At 45.7% G+C, this 14,420-nt stretch overlaps 1 protein-coding gene across 4 annotated transcripts in view; it reads right to left on the reverse strand.

The window, feature by feature from the left end:
- Positions 1-3,603: 3,603 nt before the first annotated feature.
- EFR3A (EFR3 homolog A) overlaps positions 3,604-14,420 on the reverse strand; it is a 174,112-nt gene continuing 163,295 nt past the window's right edge. For 3 of the 4 annotated variants that reach the window (XM_083144867.1, XM_083144868.1, XM_083144869.1), the window contains 5 exons: positions 12,001-12,089; positions 10,953-10,998; positions 9,612-9,715; positions 7,086-7,135; positions 4,662-6,079 (listed from right to left, as the gene is read on the reverse strand). In XM_083144867.1, coding sequence (XP_083000993.1) covers positions 5,974-6,079; positions 7,086-7,135; positions 9,612-9,715; positions 10,953-10,998; positions 12,001-12,089 — 395 coding nt within the window. In that variant the 3' untranslated portion in view covers positions 4,662-5,973. Of the gene's footprint in view, positions 3,862-4,661; positions 6,080-7,085; positions 7,136-9,611; positions 9,716-10,952; positions 10,999-12,000; positions 12,090-14,420 lie in introns of those variants that run through there. The other variant, XR_014444029.1, reaches the window with a different exon arrangement.

The following is a 14,420-nucleotide window of genomic DNA, read 5'->3' on the forward strand; positions in this document are numbered from 1 at the left end:
TCTCTCCTCTACAATTGTGATTGGATGTGGGGCACTGGACCAAGCTGCATGACTTTATCACAATGACCCCAAGTGCGCCACCAGGGAGCAGCTACTCTATAAGTCTCCCCTGTCAGCGGGAGACGAAGAAGAAATGTAGACACCGAAGATATAGAGAGCGCTGATATAATCCTCCACCTATTGAGAGTGCAGTGTTATAAAGCATAATTGTATTCAAAACAACAGTATGTTATAAAACAAATACTTTTTATTAAAAGGTTTTTCTTTAAAATGTATTTTGTTGTCATTTCTTTCAAGTTGCCGTATTAAACCAACGCGTTTTGCCCTTTTACAAAGGCTTCCTCAGGGTTTTTTTTTTTTTTGGTATAGACCGAAAGAATAATGAATGATCAGACACTTGTGTACAATGTCGGTCTTAATCAGACTTCCCACAATCTAGGACAGTAGAACATCCAATCGCCATGATATAGGGAATGGATCCTTTCGAATCCCGACTTACAGAAAATAAAATTGATGGGGAGCCGTGTGCCGGACGGATACCACCACGCGATGTTCCACCTTCAGAATGGAACTTCTTTGTGAGAAATGGGGGCTCAAATTTCCCAACAATAAAAGGCCAGTTCCTGGCGTTTAGCTGAACTACTGTGTGACTTCCACCAGAACCACACAGTAGTATCATATTTGTGTTTAACAACCACCCCCAGTATTTCCTATGTAAATGAGGAAGTATAAAACAGAGAACAGGTACAGTAAATAAAAACACAGACATGGATTCCCTTGTTTCATTGCTTTAATGTAGAGTACACTGAAATCATGTAATGACTTTTCTATAAAACACACAGTGATATAAAACAAAACGGTACTTTAGGACTTGAACAACATGGCTTACAGCATTTCCACTGAAATCAACATTTCAATACAAATTACAGTATTAAAACATATATCGAGAACTCCACCTGAAATGTAATATCCGAATTGGCCATTCACTGAAATGCCGCCGCCTCCGTCCTGTATACTAACCCTACCCGAGCAGCGCCTGTAGAGCTGCCCCCAGAAAATTACTCCTGTAGTAACATTCGGGGCACGGAAGCCGGACTTGTGTACAGGACAGAGAGCATGCAGCACTTCAGGGGAAAATTGGGCAAATGGTTCATCCCATTGCATCAGCTGAACATAGTAAGCACCACCCAGTGAGCAATCTTTTGTTTTTGCGTGGAACTGCCAACGTCCGTTTCGCCTGCATAGAACACTAAAATTCAACACAAAAGCACAGTAATAATGCTTGAAAAAAAGCAAAACACCAGCGCGGTATAGAATAAGAACTCCAGTTCCAGCATTTCGATTCAAATTTATTTATATTTTTGCTACTAAGAAAAAGTTAAGGGGTAAATAGGAGTAAAGGAAAAAATAAAGAAGTTTATGCAAAGTGCTTTAAGCACAGACAAAGCCCTCCAGCATTCACTGCGGTTTACAGAATGCAGTGGACTAATACACATATTGTGCCATCTCCCAACAGGACGTAACACCATTAAGTACTGGCGATGGCGTCTATACTGTACTGATATACAAACCATGCTAAGAAGCTGAAACCGTGTGCACCAGGTAAAAATTGCACTGCGATTCCATCTAAAATGTTAGGCATGGTACACAGCCTGGGGGAAGGGGGTGGGGGGTGAGATATAAAGATATATCATTTATAAGTGCATTCCATAGTGCAGTGGTTTATGTTGAATTATATTATTTTGCTAACTTTCCATAATGTGCACCACCATCAGTGAAAAATGTGATGTCGCTGGGTTCTAGAATCAGGGGTGACGAGAGCAGTGTTGGGCCCTGGTAATTCGATGGGCCACACCCCCTTATGCAAATGTAAGTTTTGCAGGGGTAAATCCAGGAAGGGGGGGAGGGGGTTGCAATCTGTTTCATCGCTTAACCCTTCCCCTCCTGCACTAGTATTAGAGACCGATGCTGCTAAGCCGCAGCAACCTCCGTGCACCACCACAGCCCAGCCAGCACAACGCAGCGCATGCTGGCTAGAGAACAAAGCTGCTGCTGCTGCCGCTGGTGACTGATAAGGAGGGCAGGGGTATCGGTGCACCTGGGCCCTGCTAATTATTACCTGCTCCCCGCTTCCCCTTCTTGACGGTAGTGCCTAGAGAATGGACAAGGAGAATACTGGTTTCCAATCCACGGGACATCTTTCAGTTTAGAGAATATGGTTTCATTAAAGCAGGGACTAACCCTAGCTAAATGTTTGTCTGATTGTGAAGAGCTGAACGGATTTATTTGCATTGCTCGGTTCTTATAGTTTTAGCGGTACTTGTGTACAATCACGGCTCCCACGATGTCCATCGCATAGTAAAAAAATCGCATTGCATGAGATTTTTAACAGAAATGCATCCAAATGCATTGAAATTAGTATCAAACATGTTCAATGGCCCCCAAATGTCATTTTTGAGGCTGTACCTCCCCCACTATCAACGCGAACCCGAAGCGTGGCGAGCGCAGCGAGCCCGCGCGGGGCGGCGGTACGCGTCCTACGACCTTTTCATACCCCCACTATCCACGTCGGCGTGGATTTGAGAATAGAAAGTGCGGCGAGCGCAGCGAGCCGACACGGATACCTTCACAGGTATCCGCGTCCCCTCGCGGGCTTCACAGGTGTCCGCATCCCCTCGCGGGGCTCGCCACACTTTCTACTCTAAACTCCACGCCGACGTGGATAGTGGGGGTATGAAAAGGTCGTAGGACGCGTACCGCCGCCCCTCGCGGCCTTGCTGCGCTCGCCATGCTTCGCGTTGATAGTGGGGGTGGTACAGCCTCAAAAATGACATTTGGGGGCCATTGAACATGTTTGATACTAATTTCAATGCATTTGGATGCATTTCTGTTAAAAATCGCATGCGATCGCATGTGATTTAAAAAAAAAATGCTTAAAAACTGCAAAAATCGCATCCCATCGCATGCCACTACATTTGGCATGCGATGGGAGCCGTGAAAGTACACAAGTACCGTTTTAGCTATATTATCTGTAATATACAAAATATATAGGTAACCCTTCTGGCCAGTGAAGAGCTGGAAACATTTTCTTATATATATATATTTTTTTAACTATAACTTTACATGTAAAAATAATTTTCTAAGTCAGCATAAAGATACTTCACATCAGAGTTTATACAGCACTTGGTGTGACAATAAAACGACACACAGTGTGTGTACGAGGAACGTGAAAGCAGGGTTTTTTTTTTTTTAAACAAGATAACATCATCATTTGCAAGATCACTCCAAAAACTACAAGAGTAACTACTCGTACAATGCAGAACCAACCTCGATCTGGAACAACTGTATTTTTAGCTGACAAAAAACACAAAAAGACACAATACAAAGTCCTCAACACAACACTAAATTCAGCCTTTTCACACAATCACAGCCTAAATGTATTGCACTCTATCATAGTACAATGTATGTTTCTGCAATCCTGTATTTCGCACTGTTTTATATAAAGTTTACCTGCTCCCTATACATACGGTAGACCGCCGTTGTGGGAGCACATATTCACGAACATATATTACTGCAAAGCAAGTGCACAGTGCGTCAGCGGTGTAACGGTATTGTTGAGAGTTAACAGGTTACATATGACAAATGGCTGCCTCCAGTATTTGAAGGCGATGTGTACACTTTAATTGCAGATATATACAACCTCAAAGAAACACAGTGGTTCGGTTTTTTTCTTGTTACTGCAAGCCACACAAAATACATAGATCTGATATATTTTAACCCTTTGAGTGCCGAGTGAATTGGTCAAAATCGGTGTGAAAAATCGGGAAGCAAACATTTGTATTCATCATAATGAATGGTTACCTGGTACTTGTTTCCTAGCACGGCCACACCGATTCTAATCGGGGGCATCGCAGGTAAAAAAATCTAATCGGTCGCATCGCATGCGATGGTCCCGACGCGATGCCCCCGATTTCCCATAGGGAACAATGTTAAATTGCTCAATTTACCCAAATCAACAGGGAACAATGTTAAATGGTCCAGAAACCCCCAAACACCCCTGAACAGTGAAATGGCCCCCCAAAATGAGTTAACGCCACCCCACGATCAACGTGAACCCGAAGCGTGGCGAGCGGCGGCGGTACACGTCCTCCGACCTTTTCATACCCCCACTATCCACGTCGGCGTGGAGTTGAGAATAGAATAGTGTCGCGAGCGCAGCGAGCCACCGAGCCCGAAGCGTGGCGAGCGCAGCGAGCCCAGCGAGGGGACGCGGATACCTTCACAGTTATACGCGTCCCCTTGCGGGCTTCACAGGTGTCCGTGGCGACGCGGACACCTGTGAAGCCCACGAGGGGACGCGTTTACCTGTGAAGGTATCTGCGTGCGCTCGCCACGCTTTGGGCTTGGTGGCTCGCTACGCTCGCCACACTATTCTATTCTCAACTCCACGCCGACGTGGATAGTGGGGGTATGAAAAGGTCGGAGGACGCGTACCGCACCCCCCTCGCGGGCTCGCTGCGCTCGCCACGCTTCGGGTTCACGTTGATCGTGGGGTGGCGTTAACTAATTTTGGGGGGCCATTTCACTGTTCAGGGGTGTTTTGGGGGGTTTCTGGACCATTTAACATTGTTCCCTGTTGATTTGGGTAAATTGAGCCATTTAACATTGTTCCCTATGGGAAATCGGGGGCATCGCGTCGGGACCATTTAATGCTTATTTAGCCGCATGCGACGCGACCGACACGATTTTTTTACTTTTCAAGGCATTTCAATGGGAAATCGGGTCCATCGCGTCGGGGGGCCATCGCATACCACTATTAAGGGCACAAGATCAATGCGATTGTGGCCGTGCTAGGAAACAAGTACCGGTTACCTTATATTGGAAATATAATCTTTTTTATTTGAATTGATATAACAAATGTGAGCGGCTCTGAAATATTTAAGAGGATGTATTGCACATCTCTCAAAGAGATGTTGGCACTTAAAGGGTTAATATTAATCCCGAGATTTCTAGTAAAGTGGATGCCAAACAATTAAACAGATATTATAATTGCATGAATGATGGCGGCTTCTGCTACTGAACCTATACAAATGCGCCAAAGAAACAGTAGTTTGCCAGTAAAGCCATAGTATATATATATATATTTTTTAAGCCTACGGCAATATAAACAGCAAAAGTTGACGTTGATTTAAATTTTTATTTAAAAAATGTGTTAAAAGGAAAAAAAAAAAACACGATTTAAAAAGATAAACTAGTAAAACTGTGATCCCTTTACCTCGTTTTAAATTAAAAAAATTAGGAAAAAGAAATAAAAACAAGAATTGCACAAGTATAACCCAATACAAAAAAAATTAAAGCATCCCTTTTTTTTCCTGCAAAACCAAACCTGGCACTTTCAGACCCGGACAACCTTAAATTAAACATTTAGCCTAGACCTAAATGACTAGTGCCAAAAACTACGATCTGAACCAGAATTTTATCTTAAAATTATATATTAAAAAGGGCGCTCGATCTTTAGCGTGGTCAAATAAATACTTTTTTTTTTACATTAATAAAATAAAAAAAAGCAAAAAAAAATTAAATTTTTTTTTTTTCAAAAATGAAAGCTCGGCAAAACCAAAGCACTTGGGTTTAATGCGCTCTCTGGATCCCATAGCAAAATGTGGGCGTAATGTTAATGGATCACATCAATGGGGAGAATGAGAAATGGGGACAATCGGGATGAGCTGCGGAACCGTATCGGTAATTTATTTCATCGCACCAGTAATTGTAACTCATGCAGACAAATCAGCTGTTCGACTTTCCCTTTAGTGGTATTTGGTATTCATAGCTTGCGGTTCCGGTAAGTGCCTTTGGCTACGTAACAGTAATACATTCCTCCCTTACTGTATGCATTCTATACAGCCTCTGTGAATACTACGAAGCACACAAACCCTAGATGCCCGGGGTGAATGAATCGGGGGGTCTGCTATTCTAATAGACGCAAAGATCGGGAAATTTCATCTCATACACTGGGATGGAATGGTACTGGGCGTGTCCTGCCGTGATGGTGATTGTTCCGGACGGGCTGGGAGGCGGCCTGAAATGACAAAGGCAAAATGCAGTGAAAAAAAAAAAAAATCAAAGCACGACAAAAACATTATCCTACTAGTTAAAAGCTAGTCTTCTGCAATGTACTTTCACTTTGAGCTGTGACAGTTTTCCCCCCACAAACTCTCCACCCCACCCCCCAGTCCCTATCTGCTCCTACCTCCAATCTCTGTCTCCACAGCTCCCTCTCTCCATACCCAGCAAGTAACTGTTCATCTTGCTTTCACTTTGTATTAAGGAGCCCAGATGTTACATAAGTACCATATATATAAGCAAAGGGAGGGAGAACAGTTACTCAGGACTTATGTAAGCTTAGCAGTCACTCTACTCTGGTGAAGGTCAAGGACCTGGAAAAAGCTGCATTTGACCAGCGAAACTTGTCGGTGAGTGAGCTCTAGCACACAACTGGCACCTATTCCCTCCATCCAGATGAACTTGGCAAACATTTCATTCAATATTTAAACCACCAACTTGGAAAAATACCGCATCCTAGTGAGGACGGCTTTGACATACCGGCATAATGCAAAACTCCAGCGGCTAATTCACCCACTCCTTGCTCCAAATTCTTTGGCGAAGATACCAGGATTGTCACTTGTGAGGAGACTCCAGCGGTTAATACCACCAGTGGCGTAACTTCATAAATTGCACCCCCCCCCCCCCCGCCGTTGCTGTCTTTGTAAACAGTATGGTCCTGGTGCCTAACTTGTATTAGGCTTTAGTGTTTAGGCTATATGTAACTAATTGTTATATTCTTAGCGCTGCTTTTTCCTTTTCATGCTTCTAGCTTTTTATGTCGACCTTTAGGGGTAGACCAATTGACCCTTAGAAACATGGCACAATATCACACCTTTTATTTACATTACATTCATTATCTGAATATGCACAAAATCAGATTTATTTCATGTTACTGCAACCAGAACATTACCGGTAACCCTTTGGCTTAAATGGATCTTTTCGGCATTTCCGAAGCGTTCGTTCACATTCTGCGCAATTACCTTATAGTCAGCTCCAGGATCTGCGCTAGTTTATCGTGCAGCATGTTCGCCTGGAACACGGAAGCAAAAAAAAAGAAATTAATTTAAAATGACGGCGCAAATATTAATAGCGAACAGGAGAGAAACTACAGGGTTAGCCTTTACATGGTCAGTCATCTACTTAATCTTGGAAGTTAATTAGGAACGAGTAATTACAAACGTGTCCCGATACATCCATCGTTTCTGCACCATACACCGCGACACCAACACGGCACGACTCTCTATCATGGACAGTGACTCCCGGATATTTGCATGTACAGTAGGTCGCAGCCGCACCCAAATTCATCTATAGCAGGGGTGGCCAACCGGTCAGAGGTAAAGAGCCGAAAAATATCGGTAGTCAAGCTAAAGAGCCGACATCATGCGCGCGCCGAAGGTGCATGTGCCAAAAAAGGGGCGTAGTCTATTTTGACCCCTTGGGTGGGTGTGATACAAATATGCCTCCAATAGTGCAGTGCCATATATACATATGCCCCCAATTGTGCCAGATACACATATGCCCCCCACAGTGCCAGGTATGCACCACACAGTGCCGGGTATGACCCCACAGTGCCAAAAAGCTGGTATGCCCCCACAGTGCCACAAACTGCTATGCCCCCACAGTGCCACAAACTGCTATGCCCCCACAGTGCAAATTTCCCAGCAGCACTCACCATTGTTGTTGCTGCTGCTGCCAGGCGGGGAGAGGACAGTCTGGTGTCCCCCTGCAGTCCTCCTGTCATGTCACTGATGGGAGGAGAGCACAGCACACCGCGCGTCTCCTTCCCTCTCACTTCCCTGTGACTGGGCCGCCCACCAATTAAAGCTCACTGGCCGGCTCCTGATTGGCTGCTGGCCCACGAGCTCTGATTGGCAGATGGCCCACTCACAAGGATGCACAGTAAGGGGTAGGAGAGATGCGCGATGCGTGCTCTCCTCCCCTCAGAAGGAGAAGGGATTCAGGGAACCGGCAGCAGGGGGGACTGGGACAGACGGTGGGCGGCGGGCAGCAGGAGCCGCACTTTACAAGGGGGAGAGCCGCATGAGGCTCAAGAGCCACAGGTTGGCCACCACTGATCTATAGTGTACTGGATTTTTAGGATTTATATTTTTGTTGCAATTGAGTTGGTATAAAGTTGCACACAAAGCGCCAGGGAGCATAGTGCACCTTACACCTTACTCTTATTAGACCTTTTTGGATGGGCGGGCACAGGCAGGGGGGGGCAGGATGTCAGCAGCGGATGGATGGGCAGTGGGTGGTGCCTGTGTAACGCTTGAGTCAAAAAACCCGTGTAAGAGCAGTTTCCACAGCTAGTTACCTGGGTTTAACCCGCTAAAAGCCCTGCTTGGTTCCCAGGCAAGAATCTGATTTTTACCTGGTCACCATTTCCACTGACAAAAATCGGGCCGATGCGCGTTCGTGTGCAAAGTGGAAAAGGGGTGACATTACCGTCAAACAATTATATAATCCAGAACTGTTTTGGGTACTTGTGTACTATAGCGGCGCCCCCGATTTCCATTGCGCAATGTTTTATCGAATCGCATCGCATGCCAGTGGCGCCACGCTTGTACACCTAATTTGCACACACAGCTAACGGAGAAGCATTAGGCGGCGCATGGCGCAACGGTGTGATTCTGTGTTGTGGGTGTGTATTGCTGCGGGTTGTGGATTATTAGATGGATAGTCAATAGGTCTACCCCAAAAGGTAGACACAAAAAGGTTGACATGGCTCACATTTTTTATGGTGTCAATGTCGACATGGACCCCCTCTATGTCGGTATGGATGGTAAAATAAGAACAAGCCATTTTAAAACAAAAAATCATGAAAAACTCATGTCGACCTTGTCATGTGTCATCTTTTTCATGTCGACCTTTTGGAGTTGACCTATTGACTACCTATCTAGACGCTGTAGATCTATCATTCAGAACCACTTGTGGCGCGAACGGCCATAGAGCAGTAACGATGAGCCTGGTTACATCTGTATAGATCTAATGTGGATACAATGGTGAACATTAAATCTAGGTGCAGCACATAGGAGACAGTCACAGGATAGACAGATTGATGGATGTATATAGTCTTGTTTAATTGGTCACATTGGGGGGGGGTGAAGATACAAAGGGGCAGATGTATTAAGCTTTAACAAGAGATAAATGCAAGGGTGATAAGGAGATAAACGTCCAGCCAATCACCTGCTAACTGCCATGTTACAGGCTGTGTTTGAAACAAGTCAGTAAGGAGCTGATTGGCTGGACGTTTATCTCTCCTTATCACCCTTGCATTTATCTCTTGTTAAGGCTTAATACATCTGCCCCAAAGAGGGAAAAAGAAGTGTTAAATTGGAAGGTGATAAAGCACCAGCCAATCGGCTGTGTTTCAAAAATGACAGTTAGAAGCGGATTGGCTGGTTGTTTAGCACTCTCCATTTTAATCCGTCTTGCAGCTTGATACATCCGGTCCCATGCATAAAAAGTGCGGCATCACTAATAAAAGGGGAGGAGCCTCTCACTTTAGATTCACATTGGGCTGCGATCTCTTCAAACGGCGCCTTTTGGAACTTCTCTATAACGAGACGTCTCTTCTCCTTCTCCTGCTCTTCCATGCCGGTGTTATCTGAAGGAAGAAGACAGAACATGGAGAGACACAAACCCATTACATATTGCATTTTGCTAAACTATTTCTAGCAATTTATACCCTTTGAAAGGAAAGAAAAAAAACACAGAAATACTGATTGTTCCCAGTAATGTTGCATTTCTGTCATATTTGATAAAATATTTGTTCTGTTTGTTTCAGGGGGTCCTGACATTTAAACATTTCTGTGTGAATTTTAATTCTTTAAAGATGAATTCTACGCTAAAGGAAAATTGAGATCTGGGTGGATCAAATGGGGCCACCAGTGTGTTATGGGTGGAAGGTCCCCAAACTGGACCAGCTGGACTAAGCAGGGCCCTCAGCCTCCAGCAAACATGAGCGACTGCCAACGTGCAGCCAGTGTGAGCAAGTAGAAGCCAGAAGAGTGGCCCCAATACCGCTTTCAGACCGCACTCTAGACCCGGGTTATTGCCGTGTCCTTGCAGCCCCAACACGGGTTGAGGTGCGGTCTGAAAGGGCCACCTCAGGTCGAGCAACACGGGAGTTCAACCCTGGTTACGACCAGGGTTGAACACGGCTCTGGCCTGTGTCAAGTGCAGTGTGAACGGGTAGCCTGGGTCGAGCGACTCAGTTCCCGTTCACAGTATGGAGGATGCCAGTGCTGTCAGCTCCAAGCGCTGCCTCCTCTCCCCGGCCCCAGGTCGGATGTGGAGCTTTCAGACCGCAAAAGCCGAGTCGCTCCTAGGATGGACCAGTGTCCTAATCCCATGTGCAACTCTGCATTTGCACCCTGAAAGCGGTATTAGAGACCTGGAGACCTCGATAAGGCCTGGACCACAGATACAGATCAGTGAACTTTTGGGAAAGGGCCTAAGTTTTGGGTGCAATAATAATTAATAAATCATTTTTAAATTCTCCTATTCTAACATTTGCCAGTGGGGAGACGCTGTTTAACCTTTTAAAGGGCCTACACCTCTGTGAGAGACGTGCAAAATATTTGCTAAAAACCCCCAGTGTCGCTCACATTTGTTATATGAATTCAAATAAGAAAAGCTGTGAAAAAAAACAGATGATATTTCCTATATAAGGGAAACATTACGGGTCATTACGGTGAACAGAAAGGTTTGCGCTGCAGTTTTCACACCTATTTGGCACCCTTGGCACTCAAAGGGTTAATATAGTTGACATGAAAACTAACGAGCAAATCCGAAAGACGACAAAGTCATAAAGAATTCGGGAGAGCTTATACTGAACTTACCAATCGCCTTTTTCAGCGATTCAAAGGTAATCTCTTCGGTGTTGACCTACAGAAGAAACAGACTCATGGTCAGCTGTAACGTAAAGCAAGGAGACGCAGAGACAATGAAAACGATTCGTCCTGTAATACATTCTCGTGCATGTGCTTACGGTGTATCTCAACCCAAAAATAAAAGCAAAAACACTAGAATCAGAAAAGATTTGGTGCGCCATTGCCTGTGTATACCTGCCTCCTAATTGTGCTATCGTTTAAGGGCATTACACATTTTTTAGGACATTAACAATCTAGGTCCGCCTCCCGGTGCCTAGAGAATGCCCGCAGCAGCATGCGAATGGAGGTGTTCGCTGACATAACCATTCGCATGCGGCGGTGCGTGGGAAAAATCCTTCGATGGCCGATGACCATCGAAGGATTTTTTGAAGGGTCGCAGTTAAAATTCAGTCTGAGCTGACTTTTTTATGGCCCGGAGATGGCCGAACAGGGGCTGGGCGATGACGCCCTGTGACATCAGCCACCCGCCCGTGCAGGCTTTGGCATGCCTGAGTTCACATGGGGACGCCCACAGGTTTTTTTTGGCACACCCACCATTTTTTTGGGCACGCCCGGGACATGCTGGGAATCCCCATCCTCCAGCCCCCTGTCCGCACCACTGTGTGTACGCCTCAGCAACTGTGATAGTCACCGATGGCGTTCGCATTGCGGCCCTCTACATGCGTATATACGCATGTGCAGAGCCACACCGTCGGTCTCCTGTGAATACACCGGGGACCGATCACTGCTGAATCAGGATGAACATCCTTTTCTCTTTACAGGTGCGGCTGAGGAGCAGGACCCCTGCACCCATCTATAAGTAAATCTCTATTACATCATTACACAGATGACGATGACCATTGTACTCTAGGCCAGATTTTGCGCCATTTGCCTTCCCTTGCAGACCGGTATCAGGTGCTTTAACAAAGATTATGCTGCCATAGACCGTTCTGTAGCGCGGAACATAGGACTTGCTTTTCTTCAGGATCTAGTTAAAACGTTCTAAGAAAGACAGTACCTTGTCTTCTGTGTTGTTACCGGACATGATGTCCACTTGGATAGATATGGTGTCCACAATGCTCTTTCTTCTGGAAAGTCTATCTTCATCTATTGAAACAGAATAATGTTAGCACAGTGGGCTGGGGCGATAATTCCATAGTACTGGAAACCTGCCCCGTCCTTGCAGAACCCTTCCAATCCGCCACCATAACTCCTGGGATGTGGGACCAATGTTAGACAGCACTTACATAGACAGCCATTACATCGACACCATTAGTTCGACAGCTCAATAGGTTGACATGCTTTTAGGTCGACATACCATTAGGTCGACATGTCATTAGGTCGACAGCTCATTAGGTCGACATGTTTATGTCGACACTGCCATTAGGTCGACAGTGTCTATGTCGACAGTCAAAAGGACGACATTGTTTTTTTTTCACTGTTTTTTGGCCGAAATGTCGACACAGTCGACATGGACACAGTTTGAAGTGAACCGCAGCCCCTCGCATCGCTCGCTTCGCTCGCAATGCTTCGGGCACGGTGCCTCGCTGCGCTCGGCACACTATTTTATTCTCCCTCCACGCCCTAGTGGATAGTAGGGCATGAAATACCGCCTGTCGGCACATGTCAGCTCAAAAAACAGTGAAAAAAACCATGTCGACCTTTTGACTGTCGACATAGACACTGTCGACCTAATGGCAGTGTCGACCTAAAAACATGTCGACCTAATGAGCTGTCGACCCAATGACATGTCGACCTAATGGAATGTCGACCTAAAAGCATGTCGACCTATTGAGCTGTCGAACTAATGGTGTCGATGTAATGGCTGTCTATGTAAGTGCTGTCTAACAATAGTCCGGATACCAACTCCTGCCGGGAATGACCTCTCCTTAACCTGCCTGTCCTGGCAGAGCACTTCCAAACCACCACCATAACTCCTGCCGGGAATGACCTCTCCTTAACCTGCCTGTCCTTGCAGAGCACTTCCAATCCGCCACCATAACTCCAGCCGGGATTGACCTCTCCTTAACCTGCCCCGTCCTTGCAGAGCACCTCCAATCCGCCACCATAACTCCTACCGGGAATGACCTCTCCTTAACCTGCCTGTCCTTGCAGAGCACTTCCAATCCACCACCATAACGCCTACCGTGAATGACCTCTCCTTAACCTGCCTGTCCTTGCAGAGCACTTCCAATCCACCACCATAACGCCTACCGTGAATGACCTCTCCTTAACCTGCCTGTCCTTGCAGAGCACTTCCAATCCACCACCATAACGCCTACCGGGAATGACCTCTCTTTAACCTGCCTGTCCTTGCACAGCACTTCCAATCCGCCACCATAACTCCTACCGGGAATGACCTCTCCTTCTTGCTGGTTCCCACTATTTGCATACACAGGTTACAGAGAGTCAGCGTTACAATACCGTGATTCCTGGGCGATCTTATTGCACCTCTCTGAGGTCACTCTACAAATAAATGTCTTATTACCGGTTCTCACTAGACCACAACAAAGCTCCGATCTTCTAAACGGCAATGGATCATAGAGAAGACAGTGTCTAAGTCCACACCTATAGGACGGCACGTAACATGTCCACATTGACAAAGGGTCAACACAAACAAAAGGTGGACATAGAAAATGTTGACACAGGGAAATGTTGACATGCGTTTTTTCAAGGATTATTGTGTGAATGTCAACACCTGACCATGTTGACCCCCAATCAGTGCGCAAACCCCAAACATCGGCCGGGAGAGCGAATTCTTCCCGCAATGAGCGGGTCTTTAAAGTGTTAAAACAAAACAACTCATGTCAACCTTTACATTTTGTTGACCATTGCCATGTCGTCCTTTTGTTAATATCAACCTTGTGTATGTTGACCAATTCACTGTCGACTTATCATCCAGATCCCTTCTAAACCGGAATACTTACCGGACGGACACTGCGAGGTTTAAAGCGCCATTCAATGCACAATGAACGTACCGCTGTGACACTACACCGATGCCCAGGGTTACCAAGCATTGACACAACAGCAATTGGTCTGATTCAAGTAAAAGCATGTGATGCGCCATCGGAACGGCGTGGAAATGTGCAGCACACATCGCAAGTACAATGTTTTGCACTGTACGTAGTGACTGCACACAATCAAATCGCACCCTTAAAGCTACAGAGCAAAAAACTATTACAACAGCACATTAAAGATGGGAAATGTGTCTTGTATAACAGAAACTCATTAAAATGACGGTATTTCTGCTAATTACTAGAACACGTTTATGCAACAGCGGCTCCCAGCTATTGTGAATCTGCAAACCCTACAGTGCTGAGACTTCTAGTTCCACAAACGCAGAGATCCGGCGGCTGCCCGCCAAACTCTGCTGTAGCAACGCCGCGCAGCTGTCCACTGACTTCACCTGTGCTATGCAGAGAGAAAAATCATTCCATA

Source organism: Crinia signifera, chromosome 5 (assembly GCF_055691185.1).
Source record: "Crinia signifera chromosome 5, ASM5569118v1, whole genome shotgun sequence".
NCBI lineage: Eukaryota > Metazoa > Chordata > Amphibia > Anura > Myobatrachidae > Crinia > Crinia signifera.